The 19,397-nt window shown below is 40.7% G+C and overlaps 1 protein-coding gene across 4 annotated transcripts in view; it reads left to right on the top strand.

The window, feature by feature from the left end:
• The window catches only part of SLC4A10 (solute carrier family 4 member 10), a 272,796-nt gene that overhangs the window by 89,779 nt on the left and 163,620 nt on the right, over positions 1 to 19,397 (top strand). For 3 of the 4 annotated variants that reach the window (XM_073305622.1, XM_073305620.2, XM_073305621.2), the window contains exon 2: positions 5,352 to 5,433. In XM_073305622.1, the coding sequence (XP_073161723.1) occupies positions 5,352 to 5,433 (82 nt within the window). Of the gene's footprint in view, positions 1 to 2,015; positions 2,205 to 5,351; positions 5,434 to 19,397 lie in introns of those variants that run through there. The other variant, XM_073305624.1, reaches the window with a different exon arrangement.

Raw genomic sequence — 19,397 nt, forward strand, 5'->3', positions numbered from 1 at the left:
CGTGCATATGATACTTTGGTGGAAGCAATGTGATAAGTTGCATTCATTATGCAACTTTGAACATCTCATCTGGACTCTGCCTGCTAGTCCATCTTTAACTGGGACTACTACTAAGATTGCAAACTTCTGAGCAGATTACAACAGCTATTATTAAAACACAAACCTTTGTCATAGTGTACACTACCGCTTACGTTGGAAAAACTTAAGTTGCTCCGGGGTATGAAAAAAACTCCCCGACAGACATAAATTTTGCTGTCATAAGAGGTAGTGTGCTCAGTGCTATGTTGGTGACAGAGCTACCACCACTCGTTGAGGTGGTTTTATTATGTCTGCAGTGTGGAATGGGCAATATTCTGTTCTGAAAGAATGACAGGTTTAAGGATATTGATCTCTGCAACATATATATGATTAGAAATTAGGGCTTTACACAATTGAAAAGAGTCGATTCCCAGCTTTCCAGAGTTCTAGCATTAGAATGTCCTGGGATGTTAGGCCTTACAATTATGACATAATTGTGTATGGAAGAGCTATGTTAGATGCTTCCAGCACGCTAGTTCAATCAGATCTCATGTGGGTATGTTCCATTGAGCTGGAAATTACCCTTCCAGCTTGAAGTGTAGACATACACTTAGGTTCCTGTACTGTGCTCATCATCATGCAATTGAGTACTTGCAGATAGCAGGAGACAAAAATTAGTACCAATGCAATTTTTAAAACACTTAAAAACATTTAAAAATAACAAGGAATCTGGTGGCACCTGGTGACATACAAAAGCCAGTAGGAGAACACTTCAATCTCCCCGGACTCTCAATAACAGATCTAAAAGTAGCCGTCCTTCAACAAAAATACTTCAAAAACAGACTTCAAAGAGAAACTGCAGAGTTACAATTCATTTGCAAACTTAACACCATCAATTTGGGCTTGAATAGGGACTGGGAGTGTCTGGCTCACTACAAAAGCAATTTTCCCTCTCTTGGTATTGATACCTCCTCCTCAATTATTGGGAGTGGACCACATCCACTAGCCTTGACTAAATTGGCCTTCAACATTCGTTCTCTACTTGTAAGGTAACTCCCTTCTCTTCATGTGCCAATGTATATTTATGCCTGGATCTGTAATTTTCACTCCATGCATCTGAAGAAGTGCGTTTTTTACCCAAGAAAGGTTATACCCAAATAAATCTGTTAGTCTTTAAGGTGCCACCAGACTCCCCGTTGTTTTTGTGGATACAGACTAAGGCGGCTACACCTCTGATACATAAAAATAGCTTTTTGATAAAATATCTGGCATGTAGAAAATGTGAAGTGGTGTGGAATAAAGGACTTACTGCTATTCATTTGTGATGATGTAAATGGGTGAAATCCTGTACCCAGTGGAGTCAAGGATCAGGGTTTCACCCTAAGTAGCTCAGGTTTTTCACCCAAAGCCCTAAAGGATTCATCCTGCTCTTATTGTTTTACCCTGGATGTTTTGTTTGATTATTGTACTGTGTGTTTAAATTATTTGATTTCTAAGGAAATAATTTTGTCATAATTTTTTTTAAGGAAAAATCACAGTCTGATCATTGTATAAAGGGCATAAATGGTAAAAAAGATAGAAATAATTGCAATTTTTTTATACAAAAAAGGCCTGATTCTGGTCTAATATCAGTTTCACAGTAGTGTAACTCCATTGACTTCAATAGAATTACTCCTAATTTTCACCTATGTAAATGAGATGAGAATCAGGCCCAAATGTAAAACCTTGACAAAAATATTGTCTGTAGTTGTGCAGCAGCGATCCATTCCAGGGCATATGAGAATCTGTCTTTTTTTGAGAATGCATTTTATATATCCCTTAATGTTACGGTTTTATTGTTCTACTGCTATCTATCAAGGCATTTTTACACATGGAAAATGAGCACACTGTAGAATTAAAATACTAGGCATTCTCCAGCTTCAAAGTGCTGTAAAAGTATTGATTAATTATGCCTCAGAATACCACTATGAGGAAGTATTATTATCCCTATTTTACAGATGGGGAAGCTGAGACACAGAGACTAAGTGACTTTCCCAAAGCCACACAGCAAGGCAGTGACAGAGCCAGGATTAGAACTCAGAACTTTCTGGAGCCCAGTCCCAGGCTTTAAGCAGTAGACCACATTGTTCACTGAAGTCAACAAGCATCTCAATGCAATAATGGACAATTCCAAGGACTCTTACATGGTCAGTGTGTCCATAAATTTACTTGCAAACTACTCCAGTATAACAAGATAATTTGAGCAGCATAGTCCTGGCAAATTTCTGTGTCATATAAATTGCTGAGTGTGCAGCCTCTTCAAAACGGGCTAAAAGTAAGAAAAGCTACAATGATATGTTCTAAAACTCAAGGCTTTGATATATCAGTAGCCTTAGAGCCTGGTTCTGCTCCCACTGAAGTCATTGGAAAGAGTTCTGTTGACTTCCATAGAGTCATGGCTGGGTTCTTAATTATTACTGTATTTTAATTGTTTGTCTCGCTCCTTGAATACTTCACCTGAGGGCGAGAGGGGTGCTTAATAAATAAAATTATTTTGCATGTATTAAATATCACTAAGTAATCTAAAATATGCATTCCACCTTCCATGACTTTCATATGGTGGTTTTGGCCTGTACTTCCTTTTCGAGCCTCTCATTTATGAGCATATTTAAAAATAATGACACTATATACAGTTTTTTCTGAAACACTAATAAAGATATTAAAAATTGAAATTAATTTCCTAATCTTTAGTCACGATGGCAGGGTGAGGGTGTGGTCAGCATTTCTGCCATTATCATTATTCACTGTAGTTGTGCCAGGGATCCCAATAGCGATCAGGACCCCATTGTGCAGATTTAGTAGCCGACTCTTGGGAGGAGAGGGAATACAGGACCCGTGGATATTACCATGGTACTGAGTACAGAACGGTTCTACACGGTGCTGCATGGGAAGTCAAAAAGCCACAATGCCTGTTTAATTGGGCTTGCTCAGGTTTGACCACTGAAACAGGAGCAACATACAACTCTCAATTTAGCTATTTTTCCATCTAATGTTAAAGGAAGATGGCCTCTTAGAAGAGAAGGAGATAAGTTGGACAAAGACTGCCTGAAGATGAAAGGCAAACATGTGCAGGAGGTGGAGGTGGGAATAAAAAAGACAAAGGTAGAATAATATCTGCAACAAGTTTATAAATAATAAATTTATAATTTTTAATCAATATTAATTAATGATTTTTTTACTTTTTACTTTATTTTAACTTGTCTATAAATAAATTAATTATAAAAACAATGTAATATGTATTAGGATTTTTCCATAATGCTGCTTCCATGGGGTCTTTTCCTAACCACAGTGAGAAGCTATTGGGTATGACTTGCACAAGAAGAGCATTACTTCTTACATGGCTGTAAGACTTGGCCTTTTTGGCTTCATGCCTAACAATTCACCCCGGAGCATGACAGTATTTCAATGTGACACACACCCTGATGTATCTTACTGCTCACAATAATGGATTCATTTTATCTATAATGTTAATATGATCGAATGACTTGTAAAAAAACCCAATTGTCCTAGTGCATTCAATAGATTATTAACTAACTCTAATTTATTTGGAGGCAAAATGATTTCAATAGAAGGCTCCTCTCTCCTTGTCAAATTTTTGTTATCTACCCTTTTCTGATAGAGGGATCTAATAAAGGCACTGTTACCCTCTCTTTTTAACAGCTTTGTGCTGATGCAGTTCCAAGACTCTCTTATATAAAATAGCTACAGCATAATAACAGCCATTTGTAAAGGAGAGATGAATCTAGAGTTGCCAACTTTGGTTGGATGAATTCTTGGAGATTTCATTACTTAACATAATCTTATGATTCCTGGAGACTGCAGGACAATCTTGGAGGGCTGGCAACCCTAGATGAACCTGAAGCAAAATCTTGGATCCCAAAACGCATAATGTTCAGCTCTAGATCCATCCCTTGCTGTTTCTCCTTAAAGGAGAAGGGCTCATGTGGTGCAATTTCTCTTCATGTTCCTTTTACTCTTTTCTCCATTTTTAGCTTTAAACACTGGTATTTTAAGCAACTCGTCTCACCAGGCTTTTACTAGGGCGTGCTTTTCAAATATAAAAATCAGGAAGTTCTAAATTCTAATATCACTTTCTAAGCCTCTTCCACTTGCTACTGATGTCACGTAATACATATTCATTATATGTTAATTAATGCTTTTGTTTGTTTAATTTTTTCTCTTCATCTCATCCAGTAGCCATTCACTGATAATTACTATCAGTCTCTTCCTTTGTAAAATGAAGATAACTGTTTTTGTAAGCACAAATATGCAGCTCCTTGGGAAACCAGCATTCAGTTTACTACCTGTGCATCATGGCTGACTTTCCAAAGGGCTAATATCTTTAGGGAATACTGGGTATATTTAATTCATTACAGAATGTATCCCAAATAACTGAAACTAGCAGCATGTCATGCTTTTTAGCTTTAACATTAGCTTTCACAGAAGGACACAATACCAAAGTAGTCCATTCCAGCATACAATACACTTACAGTATAATATCAGAGCATAAAGCATTTACTATTATAGTATAAGTATAGTCAAAATGTAGAGTTGACTGCTTACATTATTAAAATGTATGATATAAATACAACATAAAATCAGAGCATTCAGTATACCAAAAAAAAAAAAAATGGAAGGGAGTTTGCATGCAGTATATAGAATTAGAGTACACTGTGTACAGTGTAACTATAAACCATTCGTAAAGCTGAAACTAGACAAGGGAAAGCATTACTGTTCATCTAATAATTGAGACTAATTGCTTTCATGGGATTAGAATTTTTTTCACATCAACATTTTTGCTGAGATTAATGTTCTCCAATTTAACCATTGTATCAACACTGCTAATGTTTATGATTTTTCTGTTTTGTGCATAGTTCATAATGTCACCCGGTTTACAGAAGTTCTTTTTCCAGAGCCAAAAATGCATGCATACAGCTGTTCCTCTAAAAGTACAATAGTGTAACTGCCTCAACTGGTCACCTCTTCCTTCATCATGTGCATAATTTTACTGGCTCACGATTTTCTTGCTTCCCAGAAACCAACGTTTACACATCATCTCACATGGTGCCACAACAGATCTAATTTCTTCACATCAAAGCCAGTTTTAAACACTGCAGAATAAAAGCTGCCATATGAAGAATAGATTTTAATATGAGAAAAGAGATTCTTTAAACCTTATGTCTGAAGGAAAAATCATATAAGTGAAAATTAAAATTATTTATACTTACACTCCAATCTTGCCACCAAGTTACAAAAAGAAAAGACTCCTACATACATATATTTCTGTTTTGCAGAGAAATGATGAAGAAGCTGTCGTGGACAGAGGTGGCACTCGTTCCATTCTCAAAACGCATTTTGAAAAGGAAGACTTGGAAGGTGAGAGATTATTTTCCTGTGCATTTCATTGTCTATTTCTTTTCAAAGTGTTGGACACAGTTCCACTCTCATATAAACTTGTGTGTGTGTAACCCACACACCCCTCTGGGTATGATGTTCTGTCCCACCTAGTGGCACCGAGCCCACTTAAAGAGAGAGATAAAATGAGTCTGCTCTACAGCCTTAGCTAACAGCCAGTTGGCTTTTAGCTTATGCGGTAGAGGCTCATGCACTGAGCTTCCGCAGTTTGATCCTGACAACTGGCATCTATTGGCATTACACATGCTCATTGATTTCAATGGGTATACCAGGGTGTACATGAAGGCAAAATCTAGACCTCTATTTTTAAAGGAGGAATATTGCGTATTCCTCTAGCAACATTAAAACTTGGGTGATAGGGGATAAGATTTCCTGAGAATGTTTTAAGCCCAGATCCTGCAAATATACACCTATGTAACTTTATACAAATGAGTAATTCTTTCCAGTGAGAGTACCTGTGTGGAAAGCTATGCCCATGCACAGGGCTGGATTAACGCAAGGGCTTTAGAGGCTGCAGCCCAGGGCCTTGGAATAAGGGGGGCCCCGCAAAAATAAATCCATAATTATATACAATTCAGTGATCACCAACCCGTTGATTGCGATCGACTAATTGATCCTGGAGCCTCTAACAGTCTATCACAATCTCCGGGTTGCTAAAAGTCCAGCGGCTCAGCAGGGCTCACGCAGGCTGCCTGTATGCCGTGGCCCCATGCTGCTCCCAGAAGTGGCCGGCTGCTGTCTCTGCATCTCTGCGGCCCCTGGGGTGGGGGAGGGGAGGCAGCTCTGCGTGCTGCCCCCGCCCCAGCTCTGTCCCCGCAGCTCCCATTGGCCAGGAACCAGCCAGTGGGAGCTGTGAGGGTGGCGCTTGTGGGTGCAGACAGCGCACAGAGACACACTGTCCCCCACCCCAAGGAGCATGCAGAGATGTGCCAGCAGCTGGCTGCTTCCAGGAGTGGCATGGGGCCATGGCATTCAGGCAGTCAGCCTGCCTGAGCCCTACTGTGCCGCTGGCCAGGAGCAGCCTGTGGTAAGCACCTCCCAGCCAGAGCCTACATCTCACACCCCCGCCTGCACCCCAACCCCCTGCCCCAGGTCAGAATCCCCTCCTGCACCAAACTCCCTCCCAGAGTCCGCACCCCACAACCTCTCCTGTATCCGAACACTCTGCCCCAGCCCCCCTGGAGTCCCCACCCGACCCAAACTCCCTCTCAGAAAGAAACTAATAAAACAGCTGTTCTAAGGTAAGGAGTAGGCTATTTTGAAATAACTTAACTATATTCTACATGTTTTAAGACTGAAATGTAACCACAGGATGGCTTTACGTTAATTAAAAGGCAAGTTTAGTATAACGTTAATAGCTTCAATGCCATAATTGAGATCATTTTGTTTTAAATTAGGAAGAAGACTTGTATACAGGGGTCCCCCAAAATCTAATAGCCCCAGGCCCATAGGAGAGTTAATCCGGCCCTGCCCATGCATAAATGTTTGCAGCATTTGGGCTCCAGTTAACTGATTGACTTCAATGCATGTCCTAAAATACATGGTTATTTCATAAAGAGCCCAGTCCTGCTATCATTGCACATTCAGGTCTCCCAGTAAACAAAACAGATGTTGCATTTTAGAGTTGTGCACTGTCACTCACTTGAAAGGGCACTTTACACTACCCTTTAATGTCAAGGATTAGCAGGTAATTTAGAGATATGGAGTTCACCATATCACATTGGACTAATAATCCACTTTATCTGGTATTCTTCCTCTAGAAGTGGCCTATGCTTCAGTTTATAATGTATATATTGCAAACTCTTTCTGGCAGGGATCTGCCTTTTTATTTATTGGCAAAATGCCCAGCATGTTTTTGGGGGCTATGTAAATAATAGATATACAAAATTCAACAGCTAATCATGATAGAAGAGTCAAATCCAATTGTGAAGAATATAGGAATATAGATATGGGGCTTGTTTCACCCAAGGCTCCATGATGGAAAAAGCTTGTGCCAGTGTAAGATACCAACAATCCCTTTGGGTGACCCAAAGCTGGCCACTATAATCAAAATGCCACCTGCCATCACTTGGAGTGAATATTCTTTTGAGTTGACAGTTGAGTCCATCTTGAAAAGGAAAGGAAAAGGTGACCAAACTGAAAAATAGCCTCAAATTTGGTTTGTTTCTAACCAATACAGATTTATTTTATTTTTCTCGATGAAACAAAAAAAATTCATTTGGATTGAATGAAATATTTCTAATGTTGATTCAAAATCACACATCAAATCAAAATGGTTCAAAATTTCCAGACTTTCTTTTTTTCTTTTGCTCAAACAATTTGCCGAATTCAACACAATTCACAAATAGTTTTGGTGCTCCAGAAATGCATTTCCTCCTGCTCTAATAGCAAAAAGACACTAATGTGAAATCTCACTGAAAATTTGAAGAATTATTTTGCTTCCAAGAACATTTCGGAAACTGGACAAATTTTGACTGAAGAAACTTTCACTCAATTTTAGTAATTTGGAAAACTAAAAAATCCTGCGGTTTGCCTTGGGAATCTACTACTTTTTTAAAATAATGGCACAATGTTATTAACTATGTTATAAAAATTGATTACTTGATATAGGATACTCTGATGTAGCAGCTTTTGAGAGAGATTGCTTAGAATCAACTTGATATCTTTTTAAATACATAACTGCCACTTCCAGAAATGCCAAGTGGCATAAAAAAGGTTGAATATGCTGTAAATTTGAATGATCCCATTGCTGTTAATAGAATCCTTGCTTGTCCCACAGACAAGTCCAGGCACTCTACCACCTAATTAGCTAAATCAGTGGCTCTTGTAATAGAGAGTGGACATTACTCAGAAGTGTGCCTGTCTTATTCCCATCCAATGTAACTTAAGATGGATTCTCTGGTAAAAGTTTACATTTTCCCTAATTATATAACATGCTTCAGTTATATTATATGTAATTACATAATTAAGTACTTAATTATGTAGCTTAGTTCACTTTGTATAATTAGACAATTAGGTACATTAATTCTTCAACACATTTATTTAATTACATTTACTGTGTTTTAAAAATGTAAATAAATAATTGCTCAGTATTATAGCAGGGCACTAGTGTTGGCACTGTTAAGGGTCTGTCTGTGCCTTATTCTGTATTTCAGGGATTTATAACCTGGGTTCAAGAACTGAATGTTACTTTAGACTGAAACTTGAAATGAATTTTCTTAGGCCACGAAAGATTTCTTTCCCAACATTTTAAATAACTGGACATTTTGGAGTTTTCAGCTGTTGGTGTTGTTTTGTCAAAAAGGTTAGTTTATATTTCTGATATTTCCATTTAAAACATCCTGGGCCAGATTTTCATCAGCAAATATTTTATAGGTAGACATTTGTGCATGCCTAAATTATGTGTGTAAGAACACAGAGTACACACTCCAACTGTGCTTTTGAGAGTGCACATGTCTAGTTAAAAGCCCACTAGCCTGGTGTGCATGTAAATGGGCTTATTCACTTCAGGTATCTGTCTGCACAGTGTAAGTTCAGGAGCTTGCAGTTGGTCCTTTTTTCCCCCTCAAACACTACAGCAATTCAGAAATAGATTTTGTGCAAAGCTTTGGCATTCATGTTCTCAGCACAAGTGACTCTCTTTCTTCCAGTTAATTTTCATAGAGTTCACAAGATTATGGTCAGTCACTAATATAGAGCAAAAAGAAAAGGAGTACTTGTGGCACCTTAGAGATTAACAAATTTATTTGAGCGTAAGCTTTTGTGAGCTACAGCTCACTTCATCGGATGCGTCTTTTTCTTTTTGCGAATACAGACTAACACGGCTGCTACTCTGAAACTAATATATCCTTTGGCTGACTTACTTGAATGAAGAGAGAAATTAATCTTTAAAAACTAAGCAACAAGTCTAGCACTTCGATATAGTCACACATTGTATATGTAATCCTACAGTCCTCATGCAGGCAAAATTCCTGTTGAAATATTTTTGCATTCACATTTAGATCAATGGGAGTTCACCTGAGGTTGATGTAGAGCTTAACAAACTATGTGCATTGTTACCGGGACTTTACATGCAACTCTGTTGCCATGGCTGCCAATACTTAGTAACATAGCACCTCCCCATAATTGCCATGAGGGGGCCTCCATCATGCTTCTGACTAAGATCCGTGAGAACAGCACTTGCCTCTGTACTCAGAATTCTTCAACCACCCATCAGTTCTCCTGTCTTCTAAACACCCTTTATAGTTACTTATGCCACCACAGGACATGATGTTGAAATCTGCTTGGTGTAGTGAATGATCAACAGCGACAGTCATTAATCACTCTCTCGTCACTGACCCAACCATCTGCCCACCAGGTTTTGACCTGCCAAGGTACCTGTGGTTATCTCTGAATCGGTTTCAAACAGGACAGGGCAATCGTGTGGCCAGTCTCTTCAAATGGGGTTTCTCTACCCATGATGTAGATACAGTCAACATCAGACTATGTCGCGTATCCTTGATGAATGCCCTTTGACTCACTTCAATGGTGGGCTACCAGCTCTTCACCTGGCTGCTGCTGATGCTATCAAATTGCTGGGCACACTGCGCATACACTGAGAGAGACCTGAGGTAAGAATTACAGGACTGGGTACTGAAATGTTTTCATTATGTAAAGGACCAGTTCCTGCACTAACCTAAATTGGGAGCAGATGTGCATGGAACAGACATGCACATCAACAAACAGCTATGCTATTCTGGATACAGACAGTTTGCTGCTGGCTGCCTTTGCTCTCTGTCTACCAGTGCTCCAGCGGTGTTCGTTCTGACTAAATAACTGCTCCATGCACTGCTAGTTTGGCTCAATGATTAATAGTATCTAGATATGCCCATGACTGCTCTTAAGGGCAGAGCCTCTGCATAGATCCAACACCTTATACTACTCAGTGTTGCAGCCTGTAAGGAATTTGGAGGGAGAAGCACAAATTGGAAGTCAATGTGTTTACACAAGGCTTGAACGCTAGCTGCAGTTGCAACCTCACTGTAAATAGTTTTCTTTGTGAGACAGTTTAGTTTTAGAAACCTGGAGTCCTTTCCTGGTACTGTCCACACACATTACATGAAACATGGTGCCAGTGGATAGTCTAGTGTCACCCACACCTAGGAAGAGAGAGTGATTACAGGGCAAAAAAAGCAGCACCTAGAAACCAAACAAACAGCCAGCATAAAGAGACTCAGACACCCAGTAATGCTGGATTTCCTGACAAAAAGCTTTGCACAATCATGGAAGCAGTGGAAGCAACAACTGACTCTGTTTAGAGAGCTGACCATGAGGGATAAAGATGAGAAAATGAAGATAAAACTTTTTTTTTACAGTCTCATTGCAGAAAAGGGGCAATAAGTGAATACTGTTGCCAGGAATAATGACCGAAATATTGGAACAGTTGATAAGAGTCTGAGTATTGTGACCCTTGACAAAATGAGACTATAGAGAGATACTGTTCTCTTACCTAAAAAGAAAAGGAGTACTTGTGGCACCTTAGAGACTAACAAATCTATTTGAGCATAAGTTTTCGTGAGTGACAGCTCACTTCATCGGATGCATTCAGTGGAAAATACAGTGGGGAGATTTATATACACAGAGAACATGAAACAATGGGTGTTATCAAACACACAGTAAGGAGAGTGATCAGGAAAGGTGAGCTAATACCAGCAGGAGAGCCGGGAGGGGAGGGGGAAGAAACCTTTTATAGTGATAATCAAGGTGGGCCATTTCCAGCAGTTGACAAGAACATCTGAGGAACAGTGTGGGGGAGGAAGAAATAAACATGGGGAAATAGTTTTACTTTGTGTAATGACCCATCCACTCCCAGTCTCTATTCAAGCCTAAGTTAATTGTATCCAGTTTGCAAATTAATTCCAATTCAGCAGTCTCTCATTGGAGTGTGTTTTTGAAGTCTTTTCGTTGTAATATTGCGACTTTTAGGGCTGTAATCGAGTGACCAGAGAGATTGACGTATTCTCCGACTGGTTTATGAATGTTATAATTCTTGACATTTGATTTGTGTCCATTTATTCTTTTATGTAGAGACTGTCCAGTTTGACCAATGTACATGGCAGAGGGGTATTGCTGGCACACGATGGCATATATCACATTGGTAGATGTGCAGGTGAACGAGCCTCTGATAGTGTGGCTGATGTGATTAGGCCCTATGATGGTGTCCCCTGAATAGATATGTGGACACAGTTGGCAACGGGCTTTGTTCCTGGGTTAGTGGTTCTGTTGGGTGGTATGTGGTTGCTGGTGAGTATTTGCTTCAGGTTGGGGGGCTGTCTGTAAGCAAGGACTGGCCTGTCTCCCAAGATCTGTGAGAGTGATGGGTCGTCCTTCAGGATAGGTTGTAGATCCTTGAGGATGCGTTGGAGAGGTTTTAGTTGTGGGCTGAAGGTGATGGCTAGTGACGTTCTGTTATTTTCTTTGCTGGGCCTGTCCTGTAGTAGGTAACTTCTGGGTACTCTTCTGGCTCTGTCAATCTGTTTCTTCATTTCAGCAGGTGGGTATTGTAGTTGTAAGAATGCTTGATAGAGATCTTGTAGGTGTTTGTCTCTGTCTGAGGGGTTGGAGCAAATGCAAATGGACGCCCCATCATCTCAGGCATTGGCACCCTGACAGCAGGATTGTCTGGCTATGTAGACTCCCTCCTCAGGCCCTACTCTACCAGCACTCCCAGCTATCTTCGAGACACCACTGACTTCCTGAGGAAACTACAATCCATCGGTGATCTTCCTGAAAACACCATCCTGGCCACTATGGATATAGAAGCCCTCTACACCAACATTCCACACAAAGATGGACTACAAGCCGTCAGGAACAGTATCCCTGATAATGTCATGGCAAACCCGGTGGCTGAACTTTGTGACTTTGTCCTCACCCATAACTATTTCACATTTGGGGACAATGTATACTTTCAAATCAGCGGCACTGCTATGAGTACCCGCATGGCCCCACAGTATGCCAACATTTTTATGGCTGACTTAGAACAGCGCTTCCTCAGCTCTCATCCCCTAATGCCCCTACTCTACTTGCGCTATATTGATGACATCTTCATCATCTGGACCCATGGAAAAGAAGCCCTTGAGAAATTCCACCATGATTTCAACAATTTCCATCCCACCATCAACCTCAGCCTGGACCAGTCCACACAAGAGATCCATTTCCTGGACACTACGGTGCTAATAAGCGATGGTCACATAAACACCACCCTATACCAGAAACCTACTGACCGCTATGTCTACCTACATGCCTCCAGCTTTCACCCAGATCACACCACAAGATTCATTGTCTACAGCCAAGTGCTACGATACAACCGCATTTGCTCCACCTCCTTATTCTTAAATCACATTACAAAATAACTACAAATACTTTAAATAACTTCTTAATTTTACTTTTTCATAAAAGCAATTGCTGCAGATGCCCCGGGGACATTATGTGACAGTAGAGGGAGGGAAAAGATCCATACAATGGAAAATTAAAGAAAAGTGATTCATTTTTTTAAAAAAGGGGTATTAAGATCTCTCATCACTAGGATAAAGTTCACTGTGGACACAGATGAAGTGTTAATAATTTTCCTCCAAATATTACTATTCCATTCCCACTCCAGTCAGGAAGAAGTTAGAGAGCTCCCCTGGACACAATCAATCCCCGCTTGGTGCATTTGTGAGTCTGGTCAAAGAGAGGGGTGCAACTCCTTAAAGGGAGGATCCAAGCCCAGTGCAGGCCAACACAGAGAGGTAAACAGAGCTCCCTTGCCCCACAAAGCAGGGGCTGCTTAGTAGCAGAATGGCTAAAGAGACTGCCAACTGGATCCACTGGAGACATAGAGGGATCTTCTTTACTTTGTGTTCCTTTTTGTTTAGAACCCAGAGCACTCAGTCCAGGTTCTTTGGATTCTTAGGATTCTATTTCACTAGGAGGGTGATGAAACACTGGAATGGGTTACATAGGGAGGTGATGAAATCTCCATCCTTAGAGGTTTTTAAGGTCAGGCTTGATAGAGCCCTGGCTGGGATGATTTAGCTGGGGTTGGTCCTGCTTTGAGCAGGGGGTTGGACTAGATGACCTCCTGAGGTCTCTTCCAACCCTCATCTTCTATGATTCTATGCAAAGACTTATAGTTGGAGGACCACACTCTGCAACTGGCTTTATGGTGATGCCTATCACCATAGAAGGACATCTGTGCCTGCTCTCCCCTTGCAATAGCGCTCTAAAAGTACAGCCCATGACACACAGCAACATTAATATGCACTTTTACTATGAAGAGGTTGAGAAAATCAGTAGCAGCTGGGAAGAAGAGTGGCTGCTGGGAGGGAAGGATTCCTGTAGCAGGGGGAAGGATTGAGGGAAAAGTTATGTGAAAGAGCAGGTGGAAAGAGGCAAGGGAGCCAGAATGAGGGACCAGAGTGGGGTGAGTAATTGACACAAGTGGAACTCATGAGAGAAGAGTGAGTGGGAGTTGCAAGGAGCATTGGGGAGAGGCATGGGAGCAAGTGGAAAGCAGAAGAGACTGAGAAGGGGAAAAGGTGATAAAGAAACATCTGAGAACTGGGAGAGGAACAAAAGTGTTTTGTGTACCATGTGCTGGGTAATAACATGAAAGGAAACACTTGTAACCTAAACTGGCTCTTAATAAAGAGAACTATTTATAGCAACATTGCAACTGCAACTAGCATTCTAGCCATGTGTACAAAGACTGACTCCTTGGCGCCGCCTCCAAATTTTTCTCTCCTGCAACCTATGCTCAATCTGTGCTCCTCCCTCCAAGTTCTATGCAGGTTGCTACATCTTTCCTTTTACAATTATTTGTGTTGTACCTTTTGGCAAGTATTTGCTGACTTGCTGGGCCAGAGATTACTAGTACATAGCTCATCCTAGGAAGATGGGTCCATCAGCCCATTGCAGCCTGTTAGGCCTCATATTCCTTCAAGCATGTTGGTCTTCAAACCAGTCCTGACTTCTTCTCTGTGTTATCGCTGTTGGAAGGGGACTGCCTTCTAGTCTGTTGCTGCCTCTATATAAGCAATATAGAGGACCAACAGTGTCAGACCAGTTGGCAGCTGAGGTTCTTTCTATGTCCACCTGGTCCTAACCTTGGCCCTGTCCATCCGTGTTTGTTAGCTGTCTGCTGCTACTCCACAATTGTCTTCAGTTTCATCTCTACTACTGTCCTATGTCTGTAGCTACTGTGTCTGTAGCTACTATAACCTGTGTCCCACTGCAGCTTGGATTATTGCCTTTTGCCATTATTATGTGAGGTTATTTGATGGCTGAACCCCAAACTGCTCACCTCTGCATAATGGCCTCAGGTTATTGGCTTCTTTGTTGTAACAAACTTCTGCCTAGCTTGGTGTTCTCTTAATTGCTTCTGGGTACTGTATGTCATTCCTCCACTGGGCTGAAACTGATTACTCTTCACAGGAAGCAATGTCTTGGTTCTCCAACTCATCAGTCCCTGTGCTGTGCTACTATCTAGTTTTTCGAAGTGTGCATTGTGATGTTCCGACATTTCCAGGTAGGGATCCCTTCCTGTCTGTTTTGCCTTTGCCATCAGTCTCTTGGCTGTCTTTACTGTGGCTCTACTTCCTGTCACTTTGTAGTTATCCCGGGGAAGCTATTGGTGTTCATATTCCCATTTGCCACTGAGTCATTTTCATTTAGCTGAAGAGTACTGTGGCCATTGTTTGCGCACAGAGTGTCAGACAAGCTAGACCTTGCAAAATGCCCCTTCAGTTTCTGGATCATGGTTCTTGCTTGAGTTTCCTCCAGATAGTCCACCTCCCAGAAATTGGAGTAGTAATCTACTGTGACCACGTAGTTCCTATCATTAAAAGTTAAAAGCTCTGTTCTGACTTTTCTGCAGGGTTAGGTTGGGATTTCATGGGGCTGTAGAATCTTCTTTTGTCAATCACTATACTCTTTACACACCTTGCACTGTTCCAGTCTCAATTGGGCCAGGCCAGACGATTTACTCTCTGGCCTCTATCCCTAGGTATGAAGCATGCACCTGTCTCATCACGTCAGCTCTTAAAACTGTTGGGATTACTGCTCAGTCCCCTTTAACAATATCCCATCTTGCACACACAACTCATCCCTCACCTGGTAGTAGGAGGTAATCACCTGTGGCATTTCCTTCTTGCAATCTGGCTAACCCAGAAGTATAAATTCTTTTACTGCCTGTAATACCCCATTTTATTCAAATACCTCTTCTTGGGTCTCTGACCATTCCCTCACTGCATCTGTGAGTGTTAACTGTCTCAAGGGCTCACAGATTTCTGATAGGTGTAGGCTGAAAAGAGAATTGGCCATCTCTATCAATCACTGGATTCCCTTCACATCCTTTGCATTTCCTTAATGGCTCTAAATTTCTCAGGGTCTAGTTAGAGTGCCTCAGAAGTCAACAGATATCTGCTGTGGGAACCTCTGTTCTCCTCAGCTTCAGCTTTTCTTCATTCAGCCTAATATTCTACTCCTGGCACCGTTTCAGAAGTGGTATCATGATCCTATATTGCCTTTCCCTTGACATCTCCTTCTCCTACAATAAGAATGTCATCAGGTACAATCTCAATGTCTTGGAATCCTCATTTGCATTGGAACACCTCTAACACAATATCAATTGGCATTCGTACTCAACAATATTTGCCAAAACACGTGGCAGAGTTGTCAGGTGACTGGATGTCTCATCTAGCTCAATAGGATTCCTGACATCACAAACTAACCTGGATAAACTGGGTTGTACGTCGTCAATCATTGTTCGTGTGTAGTTACTTCTTTTCAGTGCCGTTAAGTGGTTTTGATTTTGGATCAGTGCAGATGCTCAATTAACCTGCAGATTTTCTCACCACTAAATAAGTTGCTGATCCACTCTGTGCTAGTTTCAATGGGTATGATGATGCTGGCTTGCTAGTTCTGTCTTTCAGTGACTCTACCAGAGCTAATAGAACTCTGTATTTCTGTAGTCTCATGGGCTGCATGTAGGGGTCTGTTTTTAACTTCAGCTTGCCTTGAAATATGTCCTGATATTCTGCTAGAATGCTGGACAGGGCTTCCGGTGACTGTTCTCTCTCCTCTCATGTTGAGGATATTCGGGTGTTGTGCTGCAACAAAGTCATGGCTTTTCTTGCTCTGCAGTCTAGCAGTGGGTGGTACTCCTGTACGTACTATAAATTCCAAATAATGTTTTGCAGGTTTCTTACGGATAGCTTTCATTTGCCCACCTATAACTTACTAGCTTTCTCTGAATCACCAAGTTGTGGGTAGGCCACAGTCTGAAAACCTCAAGTTTCTAGGATTGGTAATATGCCTGTGGAATAGAGCTGGTTGAAAATTTTTTTGTTAAACTGTTTTTGACAGAAAATTGGGTTTTCAACTAAACTATTTTCCACAAAATGTCTGCTTTCTGAGGATAGCTTTTGATTTTTTTCATTGAAAACCAAGTGGCTGAAAACCAAAATATTTCAGTTATGATATCCTGCCACTGTGCCTCAAGGGAAAGTAGTTTGGTTTCCTCATGACCCCATTCTGCTCTATGGACCAGGTTTCCCAGCTGGTCAAATCTCCCTTGTACACCATCGCCAGGGACTTCCATGATGTAGCCATCTCCTATCCCCATGAAGGGAGACAGTGGTGCATCATGAGAGATGTAGTCCAATCAGAGAGCCCAGCTTGCAGAGGAGAATGGGAGCATGAAGCAGCTGAACTACAACTCCCATGAGACAATGCAGCAAGATTTTCAAATCCAAAATATTTTGGTTTTCAATTTTTTTCCAAAAGCCAAATTCATGTGTGCAAAATTTAGACCCAAATAAGTTTATTTCATTTTTGTTGAAATATACAGCAGGAAAAAATGTCTGTGTTCCCAACCAACTCTTACGGAGCTTCAGGAGACTTTCACTTTAGCTTAAATAGCCTTCAGCTCGTATTGTCTGATATGAATCTGCAATACAATTTAAACTATAATTTTGTGCAAAACAAACGTATGTTCTATTTCAGGAGCTCAAGATTGCTCACCTAATTCTCTGTAAATAAGTATATTATTCTGCCTTCTTGTTTCATCCACTCCTGGTGGAGCTAAGCCTAGTGCTTTCCAAAATGGCCTCTGGTTTAGTTGCCATCGTTTTTGGATGACCAACTTTTGAGATACCTTGTGCCTATAATTTGGAGGTGCTAAGCACTCTCAGCCTCCACTGGTTACAGTTAGAGCTGAGGTCACTTCTGCAAATGAGGCCCAACCTGTCTAAAGACTTCATAGCAAATAATTAGGTTGCAAAAAGTTCAGTGCATATAAGAATAATAACATTTTACATAGACCAAAGCCTGTAAGGTATTTTATTTGGTGCTGTTATGTGATTGCCACTTGGCAGATACAACCAGTAGCAAGTCCAGATCTACCATCCAGGCAGAACAGACGGTTGCTCAGAGTAACAACATATTAAAGACAGCAAAATGTTCAGTAACTGGATGCTTACAGCTGGTATTGGGCAGACATTTGCTGGCTTGCCTATGCCAAGAAGCCCCCTTAGTAGTCTCAGAAAGCCAAGAGTTGCTGCCATCCAATATAATTGTTACTAATGCATACAAGGTCCTTTCTTCATATTGTAAAAGACGACATAGATCTATGTCTAAAGAAGTTCTGATGCTGTTCTTGAGATGGTAAAAAAAGGTCCGTTTACAGGAATAATTAGACCATTAAATAACAGAACCAGGTCAAAATTCAGGATAACACCATAATACAAAGAATAATAATAATAGCCGGGTTGGAAATTGATATAGCTAATGGAATTGTCTGTGCTCTTCTTACAGCAGGCTTGTTTAATTTAATCTTAAGATAATTTATTCATCATTTATGGTATTTATGATAACTGACACTGTAAGGAGCTCAGCTACGGCTAAAAGTTGTTGAGTACTCTCAACTCTCACTAAAGCATGTGACACTTGAGGGACCTGAATCCCACACAAGAAGAATTTGGCACCTGGATAAACAAAAATCAAAGGATGCAGATAAGGTACATATCTATGCATAAGACATAAAGGAAGACAGATCGAGTTCTTATCCTATTAGCAAGGGCTGTAGAATGTGGTGTTCTAGAATATTCCTGATCGTTTGCTACCAATTTCAGTACTGACAATATTTTTTTTTCATTCTTCTTTGATGAGATTGTGTGAAGAAGATGCTAACTAAATTAACTTCCACTGAATTTTGTTCTGGTCTTTCACCAGGAGGCAGTATGTCTAGTGGACAGAACCCAGGCTTGAGCCTTGCAAGACCTGAGTTCAATTCCTGGCTCTGCTGCCATCCTACCGGGTGACGTTAGGAAAGTCACTTCACCTGACTGTGGCTCCGTTTCCTAAAGTGTTTTGAGATCTACAGATGAAAAAGTGCCATATACAAGCTTTTTACAGTTAAGTCAACAGTTTGAAGGTGGTTCCGGTCAGTAGAAGCTTCAAGTTTCTTTGTCTCTTTCAGATTCTCTGAAAGCTACCACCATCTGATACCTGTTCCATAACCTTCATATTGGTAATCTCAGTCCAGTGTCTAGTCTCTATAAAACAATACCCCATTGTAGTCAATAGCTGACATTCCTTTTTGGCAGCCTTTGTAGAAGACTGAACAGATGTAGAATACAATCGTGTATTCTGTATGCAGGCAAAACTCTCATTGACTTCACTAAGAAATGCAACAGTGGGCACATAGAAAATGAACTAGCCTGTCATTCCTAGAGGTGACCAGTCAGGTCAGTGTCGACAATGGGCTTGCCTTGTTGATGGCCAAGGCTGTTTGCATTCTGTGGATAAACAGAATTAATTTTCCAATTCTGTCAAACTGATATCTTTCCGGAACACCAAAAAATTTTACTTTTTAAAAAGAGGGAAAAAGAAAAAAACATTAATTT

The sequence above is a fragment of the Lepidochelys kempii genome, chromosome 11 (genome assembly GCF_965140285.1).
Source record: "Lepidochelys kempii isolate rLepKem1 chromosome 11, rLepKem1.hap1, whole genome shotgun sequence".
Lineage (NCBI taxonomy): Eukaryota > Metazoa > Chordata > Testudines > Cheloniidae > Lepidochelys > Lepidochelys kempii.